This window comes from Poecilia reticulata, chromosome 17 (genome assembly GCF_904066995.2).
Source record: "Poecilia reticulata chromosome 17, P_reticulata-male-v2, whole genome shotgun sequence".
NCBI classification, from domain to species: domain Eukaryota; kingdom Metazoa; phylum Chordata; class Actinopteri; order Cyprinodontiformes; family Poeciliidae; genus Poecilia; species Poecilia reticulata.
Genome location: NC_088846.1, coordinates 13,810,523 through 13,823,122, shown reverse-complemented (window position 1 = coordinate 13,823,122; position 12,600 = coordinate 13,810,523). Strand labels below are relative to the sequence as shown.

The following is a 12,600-nucleotide window of genomic DNA, read 5'->3' as shown; positions in this document are numbered from 1 at the left end:
TCACAGACTAATGTGCCGGCTGAGTGAGTGCAGCGTCTGTTGATACTCTCTTCTGCAAAAAAAACAAAAAAAGAAGCCCTTCAAGGTCATTTGTTCAGGTGCTGTAGTTCACTAATCCAAAACAGTAGGTTCTCCTGGTTTGACCTTGAGGTGAACAAACCTCTTAACAGGCTGAAAACGTGTTGAACATTTTCACAAATTCCCTGACAGCTTGAGCAGCGACTGAACGACTTTTATTGAGCTTCCATTTTTAAATGCATCATTTGCTGCAGTTGCCGGCAGAGTTGCTCTGTTGTTCAGCGTGTTTTCTCGCTTCCAAAAATAGAATCCCTTCACGGCCCTTTAAACTCCAGCTAATCCAGCCGACAGCAGCAGCGCAATGACGGTGCAAACCCAGATTAGAATCCATGTTAGAAAGTGGTTCTCAGATTGTGTGGGAGCAGATGACAGGGAAAGGTATAAGGAGTTCTGTCGGCACTAGGAAGTGGTGTATCTCTCAGCTGGGATTAGTGGGTGATGAAGAAGCCTCTGGCACTAATCTACCACACACACACACACTCTCTTACTTTTCCATGTCTCTATTACGCTGCCGTCCTCCTTTGTTGCAGTCTCCTGTGTACGCTTTTCATTTCTCATCTGGTTTTACGTTGAGCAGGCGCTGAGAGTGACCTTTCTTGTGTTTCCATGTCTTCTTTGAGCTTGATATGTTTGGGTCACACCCCACCCCTCACATATACACACATCTAACATTGTTTATGTAAGAGGAGTGAGGATTTTACAGGTACAAGTTGTTTTTTTTCACTTCATACAGTGGATCTTCTTGTCAGAATGCGAGTTCAGTTTCAGAGGGATTATCTTTAAGACTTGTGGTGTGTTTAAAGAATGCTTACTTTCAATCAAAGATTGCTTTGGAATGCTTAAATAGGATTTTTTTTTTTTTTTTGATGCGCCTCGGTCTTTTACTGCTAGTTTAGAAAATTCACCAATAATAAAGCAGAAATGTCACTGTCTTAACTTTTGAAATCACATATTTAACGTATTTGGAAAACAATCTCCTCGGGCTGCCATCTTATCGTGGTGGAGGGGTTTGAGTGTCCCAATGATCCTAGGAGCTATGCTCTCTGGGGCTTTATGGCCCTGGTAGGGTCACCCAAGGCAGACAGGTCCTAGGTGAGGAACCAGACAAAGCGCAACCCGAAGACCCCTTATGATGCACAACAACCTTGTATCTAGCGTTCCCTCACCCGGACACGGGTCACTGGGGCCCCACTCTGGAGCCAGGCCTGGAGGTGGGGCATGATGGCGAGCGCCTGGTGGCTGGGCTTTTACCCACGGATCCCAGCCGGGCTCAGCCTGAAGAGGAGACGTGGGTCCCCCTTCCAATGGGCTCACCACCTGTCGGAGGGGCCAAAGGGTCGGGTGCATTGTGCTATGGGCGGCAACCGAGGGAGGGGACCCTGGCGGTCTGATCCTCGGCTGCAGAAGCTGGCTCTTGGAACGTGGAACGTCACCTCTCTGGTGGGGAAGGAACCGGAGCTAGTGTGCGATGAGAGGTTCCAGCTAGAAATAGTTGGCCTCATCTCGACGCATGGCTCTGGTTCTGGAACCAGTCTCCTTGAGAGAGGCTGGACGTACTTCCACTCTGGAGTTGCCCACGGTGAGAGGCACCGGGCAGGAGTGGACATACTTGTTGCCCCCCATCTCTGAGCCTGTACGTTGGGGTTTACCCCGGTGAATGAGAGGGTAGCCTCCCTCCGCCTACAGATGGGGGGGACGGGTTCTGACTGTTGTCTGTGCTTACGGGCTGAACAACAGTTCAGATTTCCCACCCTTCTTGGAGTGCTTAGAGGGGGTACTGGAGAGTGCCCCTCCTGGGGACTCCCTTGTTCTACTGGGAGACTTCAACGCTCACGTGGGCAATGACATTGAGACCTGGAGGGGCGTAGTTGGGAGGAACACCCCCCCCCCCCCGATCTGAACTCGAGTGGTGTTCTGTTGTTGGACTTCTGTGCTCGTCACGGATTGTCCATCACAAACACCATGTTCAAGCATAAGGGTGTCCATATGTGCACTTGGCACCAGGACACCCTAGGCCACAGTTTGATGATCGATTTTGTCATCGTTTCATCGGATCTGCAGCCGTATATCTTGTACACTCGGGTGAAGAGAGGTGCGGAGCTGTCCACTAACCACTACTTGGTGGTGAGTTGGCTCCAGTGGTGGATGAGGAAGCCTGTCAGACCTGGCTGGCCCAAACGTGTTGTGAGGGTCTGCTGGGAACGTCTGGCGGAGTCCCCTGTGAGACGGAGCTGTAACTCCCATCTCTGGCAGAACTTCGAACACGTTCCGGGGGAGGTTGGGGACATTGAGTCTGAGTGGACCATGTTCCGTGCCTCCATTGCCGAGGCGGCTTATCGGAGCTGCGGCCGCAAGGTTGTTGGTGCCTGTCGTGGCGGCAACCCTCGAACCCGTTGGTGGACACCTTCGGTGAGGGATGCTGTCAAGCTGAAGAAGGAGTCCAATCGGGCCTTTTTGGCCTGTGGGACTCCAGAAGCAGCTGATGGGTAACGGTGGGCGAAGCGGCATGTGGCTCGCGTGGTTGCTGAGGCAAAAACTCGGGCATGGGAGGAGTTTGGAGAGGCCATGGAGAAAGACTTCCGTACGGCTTCAAGGTGATTCTGGTCCACCATCCGGTGTCTCAGGAGGGGGAAGCAGTGCAGCACCAACAGTGTTTATAGTGGGGCTGGTGTGCTGCTGACCTCAACTCAGGACTCCGCCAAGGCTGCCCTTTGTCACCGCTTCTGTTCATTACCTTCATGGACAGAATTTCTAGGCGCAGCCAAGGTGTTGAGGGAATCCGTTTTGGTGGCCTTAGGATCGCATCTCTGTTTTTTGCGGATGATATGGTCCTGTTGGCTTCATCAGATCGTGATCTGCAGCTCTTGCTGGAGCGGTTCGCGGCCGAGTGAGAAGCGGCCGGGATGAGGCTCAGTGCCTCCAAATCCGAGGCCATGGTCTTGAGCCGGAAAAGGGTAGAGTGCCTTCTCCGGGTCAGGGGGGTCGTCCTGCCTCAAGTAGAGGAGCTTAAGTATCTGGGGATCTTGTTCACAAATGAGGGAAGAAGGGAGCGGGAGATCGACAGGCGGATTGGGGCAGCATCTGCCGTGAAGCGGGCGCTGTACCGGTCCGATGTGGTGAAAAGGAAACTGAGTCAAAAAGCGAAGCTCTCGATTTACCGGTCGATCTACGTTCCCACCCTCATCTATGGTCATGAGCTTTGGGTCATGACCGAAAGAATGAGATCACAGATACAAGAGGCCGAAATGGGTTTCCTCCGCAGGGTGGCTGGGCTCTCCCTTAGAGATAGGGTGAGAAGCTCAGTCATCCGGGAGGGACTCAGAGTAGAGCTGCTGCTCCTCCACGTCGAGAGGAGCCAGTTGAGGTGGCTCGGGCATCTGGTCAGGATGCCTCCTGGACGCCTCCCTGGTGAGGTGTTCCGGGCACGTACCACTGGGAGGAGGCCTCGGGGAAGATCCAGGACACTCTGGAGGGACTATGTCTCTCGGCTGGCCTGGGAACACCTTGGGGTTCCCCCGGAGGAGCTGGAAGAAGTGGCTGGGGAGAGGGAAGTCTGGGCCTCCCTTCTGAAGCTGCAGCCCCCGCGACCTAACCCCGGATAAGCAGAAGAAAATGGATGGATGGATGGAAAACAATTAGCCACTAACTATTAACTTCTTAGATGGTATCTTGAAATTTTGCTTTAATATATTCACAAAATTATGTTTTGTCAGCATAACATTCATTTTGCAACTTGTACCAATCCCTCTGTGAAATATGTTTTATTTTCCTTGTTTCTTTCGCTTTGTCATCAACAATCCGGCCCCGTTTTGTTGCTTTTGGCAAGCAGAACAAACCTTTTAGGTATCCCAGAATTAAATTTGCTTGCAAATGAACTGGGATCAAAAGACATGGCAGGCCAGGCACAGCTGAAATATTTTAAATTAGCTGGCACTTTCTGACATCAAGTTTCCCAGGATAATGAGGGCTCGATGTTAATGTTTTTCACCACGCTAGTCCTTTTTGAAATGTCTCTTTGTTGTTGTTACTTTAATGAGGACATTATCATGGATTGAGCTTGCACAAAGCTCCAGAAAGCTCACAAATTTAGGTATAATCGGTACAAGAAAAGCTCTGAAAATTGTATCGGGTCCTGCTTCGATTACGGAACATGAATATGCAAAAAAGCGAGCTGCTGCTGAATGCTTTGCACTTCACTTTGCTCTGTCCAACCCATAAATCTTCCTGACACATTCAATCATTTTTCTCACCTCAGGTTTAAAAGGTTCCCTCCAGAGGATGCAGCTTGAATATGTGGATGTGGTCTTTGCCAACCGGACGGACAGCAACACTCCTATGGAGGGTAAGTGATTTTTGATCGGACCTCTGGAGACTGTGGGAGGGTTGGGAGCATAGCATGAGGCATTCTGTTATATGAGAAGGTGAGAAATGCTATTGAGGCCACTGCCTTTGCTGAACTGACGGCTTATATCTGTTTAGTCAAGTAGAAGTGAATTCCTCTGACCCGCGCCGACATAAGTTAATATGATAATCTTGCCTCATTTCTCGTCCTCTTGTCCTCTATTTTCGTCTCTCAGTCTCCCTCTGTTTCTCTTGCGTCTCTGTGGGACCACTATCTTCCACAGGGTCTCTGAGCTGCCGCCCGCTCCCAGCCCTCCCTGCTCGTCAGAAGCAGGATTATCTGCCTCCTTCGGGAGCGGCTGGTATATTTTTGGGTTGGTCTCTCTTTCTACCAGCCCCGCTGTGCACTTGTACTTCATTTCTACTTTTCAAAGCTTCAGCAATGCCTTTCCCTCGCATCCACCATATGTTATTATTAATTTCTTATAGAGGTTTCCAGAGTTTTCCTCAATTACTTCTCTTTTGATGTGGCAAGATACTTGAGATTTTGTTTTTTTGTCTCTTCACACAAAACCTTCTCCAGAGGTGGTATCCGCCTCAAGGCATGGTGTCTTATTGATCTCCTAAAAATATGTTCTATGTTGCTCCTCATTTCCTTCCCCTTTGTTGCCTCCCTTGACAACCAGCTGACTGTGGGAGGCCAGCCTGTCATACTCATTGTTCCAGAGGCCCGCCTGTCATAATTAGCTGTGATAACTGGCAGGTAAACCCCACAGCCTCCCCTGTCAAATCAGATTTGGCCCTTCAGATAGTTTCACTCCTTTGGTGCAATAAAATTTCATTGTCAATCTGACTGATTTATTGATCAATGATCATATTTTAGTGAACATAACTTGAGCTCCTTAACTCCTGACTACTGTTGCAGTGAGTTCTTAATAGTAATAAAAAGCATTTACTTTATTTCAACCAAAGTGGTATTAACCACGCAGAGTGCTTACGCTTTTGATTTTATTTGCTTTATCAAGTAACTAAAAAAAAAAACAAAAACAAACAAGCAGTGATGGTTAAAAATAAGTTATTCTGAAATATTCAAGTTGTTCCTTATGTTCTGATGTATGCCTTTTGGGAATTAGGACACTTTTATGCTCGTTACAAGGAATAAGACTTGCCACAGTTTCTGATTACTGTTGTATAATTACAGAAATAAAGACTTAGGCTTGAACATCTATAACAAAGTCCTGCAGACATTCACATAAATTATCGAATAGAAAATCATTTGAACTTGATTTTGGCTCGTAGCCACTGTAAGATTAATGCCATGCATCAGCTCTGTAATGTGCCCCAAATACTTTCCACTGGTTGCTCTTTCCTCTTGGGACCGCTGCAGCATGGTGAACTTATTATTCACATCTTGTTTTACACACAGGAATCAATACAAACTAGCTTAACAACATCAGTTATAGGAGGAGGCATGGTAGCATTTTAAAGGGACATCTGGTGGTAACTAACAGGTGCATATGCATGCATGTGTTTGTTTGTTTTGTTTTGTTTTTTTTTACTCTAACTACATACGACCTTGCGCGAGACAACTTGTGTCCCCTTGGGGACGAAAAGTGATGTCATGGCAGCACAGTCTGTCTTTATTATCATCACTGTGTCCCTTATCCCATGGCCCTATTCTTCTTTGACTCTTTCCAGTCCTCTGATATTCCTGACTGTTTTTTTTCTTTCTTTCTTTACTTAACACCATTTCTCAAAAGACTTGTTTATTTTCTTTTACTTTTTGTTGCGCCTGTTGGAAAGTTGGCACTGGAAAGATGGTTTCCCCCCAATGTGGAATTTCATCTGACATGTCAAAGACTGTGTCGTTTATAGGAATTGTCATACAGCACACACAATGAGATTTCTGCCTACTGGAGCAGAACGCATGTCAATTATTGTACTAATAGCTACACCAAGGCGTGATAACCAAACAGCTCAAGGCTCTGAATTGGATTGCAAACCAGTCGTCCTGCATCTGATTTTAGATAGAGAACATCACAAAAGCTGCTGAAAGTCATAAACCTTCTATTAATAAAATAATTTTATGGCGATCCCAGCATCCTTACACACTTCTCAGTAGAGACGCTTCAACACCTGCCTTCATAGTCATCAGATCCTTCCCTCCCAGAGCCGTAAACCTTGAATGCAGTTTTCCAAGGCATGGAAAATCTCCCGCTGATGTGATATATTGATGAGCAGCACACTTTCTCTGTTTGCATGCAGAAAGAATATAAATAAAAGCTTCAAAAGGCAGAAACATCTCCAGAACAAATCAGACAAAAACACACTGACATCCACAGAGACACCTGTCCAGACATGTACAGCTATTAGTGTGTTGTTGAGGGTTTTCTCACACTTATTGCTTCACGGTTCAGAAGGGGCACTGTCATACCTGCTGGCTGGAGCTCACCAAATGTTCCAGACTTTGAGGCTCACTGCTGCTGGGAAAGAGCTCAAGGACACACAGAGACGGGCTAACAGCCAAGCAACTTTCTATTACGTGCATACCAATAAAGGAGATTTGGATGCGCAAACAGGAGGAATTTATCGCCTTAATGAGGAGTCTCTTTATCTGTCATGTTTGCAAGCGTTTCTTTATTAATCCAAATAAACTTTACTTTTTCTTTTTTTTTTTTTACTGAGGTTAGAAAAACTCTGACAAGATGTGCTGGAAATCATGATTAAACTTTACAGTTTAAAAACAAACAGGTTAAATGTCTTTGCTCTCTGAAGTTGGATTTTCTCACTTCGTGCTCCAAAAAACTAAGAGCACCTAATTTTTAAGAGTAAAAACCCTCACTTTGTTTTCCTTCTCGATAAAATTCAGATTTTTTTTTTAACACATTAGCTGACAATACCATTACCCATATCATTTAAAGACCATATCTGTGATGTCATTCAGTTTATTCACAGCTCTACAATTTAAAAGTGGCCACATTAAGCTGTGACTTTACTCCTCTGGCTCTGTTATACCTGCAAACCGTCGCTCCACAGCAGACCACACAGTCACACAGTACCAACACAATAACGGTGCAGTTTAGTTCCAGTCTTGGGTTGATTTTGGTATGTGAGGGGCAAGGCAAGGATAATAAGTAACAGGCCCCCTCAGAGACAGAAACTTTATAAGCCACATTTGCCAGTTTCTTGCTTCACGTTTTTTTCTCTTTCTTTCTGTCCTTGCGTCCCTCAACATCCTGTCTTCCATCCCTCCACTTTGGAGCAGATCCTTCTACCCTCCCACCTGCTTCGCCCACGCACATACACTTGCTCTCTGTCTCTCACGGAGGCACAGTTTGGCTCAAAGAAAGATCCAGTAATTAAAGAAAATCATTAGTTGTCTTTTTTTCACTCTTCTGTGGATTTAAATCTCTTCCTAATTCTCACCCTATCAACTTCACACTCTTGCAGCAGCATTTGCATTGTGCAAATGGAATAGGAGGATTCATTAACTGACATGCAAATGCAATATTACGCAGATTGAATTTAGTAATGAACAATTTGTGTGTAGCGAGACATTCATGTGATCTACCAGCAGAGGATTTCCTGATTTAAAAGCTATTTTGGAAGTTCTTTACAAATGGATTCATGAATAAAGCTCTATTGTTTAGCATGTAAATAACCAAACAGAGCATTTTTGCTGCCTTCCGTGTCATAATTACACACACACACACACACACACGCACACACACACGCACACACACACACACACACACGCACACACACACACACACACACCTGAAGGCTACAGCTGACTTCTCTCCCTTCAGTTTCACCTTGCTTATATATTTGCACAGCACAAGAAGCATTTTGTCAAGGCAGCTTTTTCACTTAGGGCCCCACAGCATTTGCACACATGTGAGCAAATGATCTAATGTGACCCCAGCAGATCACATAGTGTACAAACAAGTTTTAATTAAAGTAAACCCTGGAGCTGCCAACTTCAGCAAAAAAAAAAAACAACTGTGGAACTTTCAGTGGAAGACCTTAAGATGGCACCGACTAATATTCAAATGTCAACAATGCACTTATTTAGTGTTTGATATGTGTGTTTTTTATAGAAATTGTGAGAGCTATGACTCATGTGATCAACCAAGGGATGTCCATGTACTGGGGAACATCTCGCTGGTCTGCCATGGAGATCATGGTAAGTTATTACAAAAGGTATTACATGACGTGGAAAGTTAGATAAATTCACCGATATTAATTCATTTTTATCGGTCCATATTGTCACTATAATATGGTCATCTGGGAAAATACCACTGCCTCATTCTGTCTTATTCATAACTGAAGAAATGTGTTAAATAATATAGTTTGTTCAGCATAGTTTTCTGTTGAATGTGATTTCCAACTTATAAAAAAAAACATTTAAAAAAATTATATATTTTTCACAGTGCTTAAAATGTTACTTTTTTCTTTAAAATGTGAAAAGTAATAAAAATGAAGCCAATAAAATCAGAAGGCTAACATGCTAAAAGATGATAATATCTGCAGCTCTGGGAATAGATAAAAGTCGTGAAACATAAAGGTCAGTGTTGCATGTTTTCCTTATCTCTTCGATTTCTATTTCCCACTTAATTAGGAAGCTTATTCTGTGGCCAGACAGTTTAATCTTATTCCACCGGTGTGCGAGCAGGCTGAGTATCATTTCTTCCAGCGGGAGAAGGTGGAAACTCAGCTTCCTGAGCTCTACCATAAAATTGGTAAGTGTAGCAAGTTTCCACTTGTTTTCAGTGAGTTTTGTCCTGGATAGTCAACATCACACGTCTCTGTTCTTCCGTAGGCGTGGGTGTGGTATCTTGGTCTCCTCTGGCATGTGGGATTATCACTGGAAAGTATGAAAACGGCATCCCAGAATCCTCAAGAGCTGCGATGAAGGTAGAAATGTGATTTTCATGGGTCAGTCCTCAAAAAATTATACTGTAATGCAGTATAAAGTACAAAAGTCTTTATCATTTTTAGCTACTTCACAATTGTCCTTGTTGCACAAACTTTGAAACACATATTATTAAATAACTGGGAAGTAAAACAATATGTGGCTCATAAAATGCATTTGAAATAAAACCCTAAATCTAAAACAGCATTCTCCTGTTTGCCATCCAAAAATGGAGAGTGCTACACAAATGCAACACTATACAGTTATGGTTGTCCGCCTACACTGACGGGGCAAAGGAAAGCTTTAATCAGACAAGTAATGAAAAGAGAACTAGCTCTCAATGAGCTTTAAAGTTTCACATTTTGAAGGGAAAAATCTTTTTCTAAGATAACTGTGGTGTCAAAAGATTGCTGTTCTTCCATATAAATCTGGTATTAGATTGACAAAAAGAAATGAGTTCTTGAAAGAAATTAGGTTATGTAGGAAACTGTTTGTGTCAGACAAGACCTAAATTGAACCTGCTAAATAGTGCTGAATGATGGCTCGTTTAACTATGGCATTAGCAGGCCTTGGTGTACCTATTAACACGACAAACTGACATGCATTCTCTTCCAGAAGGTCTGATATCTCATTGTGTTTGACATTTCTTACAAATGACACAATTTGATGGCATGTCAGATGAAATTCCACCTTGGGGGAAACCCATCTATGCAGCTGCAGCTTTGTAACTGACAGGAGCAAAAATAAAAAGAAGAAATGAAGCAAGAGTCAGAGTCTTGTGGGACAGGGAAATTAATCACTGTTGACAGGGAGATGGATGAAGCTAAATACTGGCAATCCTAGAAGAAAAGCTGTTAGCCTTGAAAGATCTGAGACTGTGATAATTCATTTTGCAGCAAATAAACAATACTCCCGGACTTACAATTTATTGGTTTAAATCAAGGATGATTAATGGGTTAGTATGGCCCAGTTAAAGCCTGTAGAAGTCTGAGGAATGACTTGTTCACCAGTGCTCTCTGTTCAGTTTGATTGAGCTTGAATTATTCTGCAAAGAACAGGCAATAAATATAGGCATCCAAATGGGCAAAATTGGTAGTTACTTAGATCTGTTATTTTAGCAAACAGTGAGTGGTTCTAAAAAAGAAAGGCCGAATATGAACGCATGCCTCATGTTTAAAAACCACAAATTATAGTTTTCCTCCAATTCGCAATAATGAACTACTTTGCGTAGAGGCCTGTGAAATTCTAATAATACTCTTTATGGTTTGTGGTTGTAAAGTAATAAAAGAGGTTCAGTCACTTTTGTAACAATATGTAGTTTAAGTTGTTTTTTATGTTTAACGTTTAATGCTGTTTATGCGTCTTTATTTTTCTAGCCATATCAGTGGTTGAGGGAGAAGATAACGAGTGAGGATGGGAGAAAACAGCAATCCAAACTAAAAGATCTGACTCATATTGGAGAAAAACTAGGATGCACCTTGCCACAGTTAGCCATCGGTAAATATCAAAGTTCATTTCTCATTTTTGTCGTGTCCACTGTTAAACATGTTTTCATTAGAATTAATATTCTGCTATCCTCATCGTAAGCCTGGTGCTTGAGGAATGAAGGAGTCAGCTCAGTGCTCTTGGGGGCCTCCAATCCCACGCAGCTGACAGAAAACCTGGGAGCCATTCAGGTACACATTCAAGCACTTTCCAGCATTTGCTTCTTTGTGTTGTTGCCCAGCATTGTCAGCGTTTGATAATGCACTGTTGTTTTTTTGTTGTTTTTTTTCCTGCACATTTTAGGTAATTCCAAAGATTACAGCAGGTATTGCTTCAGAAATGGACCATATTCTGGGCAACCGTCCACACAGTAAAAGGGACTACCACCACTAGGATGGACACTTTCTACTAAACTACGCTCATAAGGCTTTTCAAAGCTCACTTTTCACAGCCATGGCACCATAAGTGCGTGCCCACGACTGCGTGTATCTGTGGAGGACTGTGTGATTGTACTTGGCTCTTTCAACTCATAACTGTGAAGTGGGCTACATGACGACAAAGCATGCATGCAAAACCAGCCAGTTATCAGACTGAACACGATTTGGAGGATCCATCAAGACAATTCCCTGCATCGTCAAAAAAAAAAAAAAAAGCAACCTCACCAACAGCGAACTTTGCAGAAGGTGCTGAACCATATAGTGCTGGAAGAAGAATAGAGTTAATTGTTTAAATGCTCCGTTAAAATGGCTGTCAGTGCATGTAGAGAAAACTACTGAGGAATTAATTACCTCTAAGCATCCAATTAAGCATAGCAGAGCACTATGATAATAGATTATTTGCATCAAAATGGACCTAATGCTAGAGAAATCAATTTTACTGTATAATGTATGTATTGTAAAAAGAATTACAAATGGTGATTATAATGAGCCATATTTCAGCAGAATGGATGAACATTCCCCAATGCAGCTGGAGCTTGCTTGTCCATGTGATTGCTTCAGAACTGGAAGACCTAAATGTCAGCTAAACATTGTTTTTGCTATTGCCATAAAAAACAAAGTTTAATTAGTTTAAATGAAATAAATATATATATATATATATATATATATATATATATATATATATATATATATATATATATATATATATATATATATATATATGACTCTAAACATATGTAATGACTGTTACATAAGTATGTATTTCTTTAATGAGCAGTTATGTTGTTCTATTCTCTTTTTCACTTATGCAACAGCACCGCAGAGTGTATTTTCCTACTGTGCCCTTTCAACCTATTTCAGTTTGTACGCTGGCAGAGTTTCTGTCAGTAGGAATTGTATCTGATTCATTTCAGTTCAGTTGGTACTGTGGATAGAAAAGTGTCTCATTGAAGTCGGGGTGATGATCCACCTGCAGGGGAGCTTGTGGATAACAAATAAAGCCATGTGGCTAATGAAGAGACAAAGTGGTGGAAAAAATTTAAAAGAACACCATATGGACCCTTGCAGTAATTGCACCTGGAACAAAGAGAGTTTTTTTCCTAGTTTCTCCCAGATGGTTGTTTTATGTAATGGGATCATCTTTGCTATGTTCTGTTTGTCCAGATATGTATTATGGTGTTGTTCATCACATTTGTACATGAAAATTAAAGAAACGCTTAGAATCGTGTGCCTCCTATTTTGATTCAGAAAATTAAAAATGTCAAACTGACGGTAAAATGCAGAAACAAAAGAGTATCAGCATCTTTATATTATTAACTTCATTTGTTATATACAAATAGTGTA

At 42.8% G+C, this 12,600-nt stretch overlaps 1 protein-coding gene across 3 annotated transcripts in view; it reads left to right on the top strand.

Annotated features, from left to right (window-relative positions):
• Positions 1-12,484, top strand: part of kcnab1b (potassium voltage-gated channel subfamily A regulatory beta subunit 1b) — a 40,138-nt gene extending 27,654 nt beyond the window's left edge. For all 3 annotated transcript variants that reach the window (XM_008433771.3, XM_008433770.3, XM_008433772.3), the window contains exons 9-15: positions 4,334-4,420; positions 8,520-8,605; positions 9,041-9,161; positions 9,242-9,336; positions 10,711-10,831; positions 10,922-11,010; positions 11,123-12,484. In XM_008433771.3, coding sequence (XP_008431993.1) covers positions 4,334-4,420; positions 8,520-8,605; positions 9,041-9,161; positions 9,242-9,336; positions 10,711-10,831; positions 10,922-11,010; positions 11,123-11,212 — 689 coding nt within the window. In that variant the 3' untranslated portion in view covers positions 11,213-12,484. The remainder of the gene's footprint in view (positions 1-4,333; positions 4,421-8,519; positions 8,606-9,040; positions 9,162-9,241; positions 9,337-10,710; positions 10,832-10,921; positions 11,011-11,122) is intronic.
• Positions 12,485-12,600: the final 116 nt, after the last annotated feature.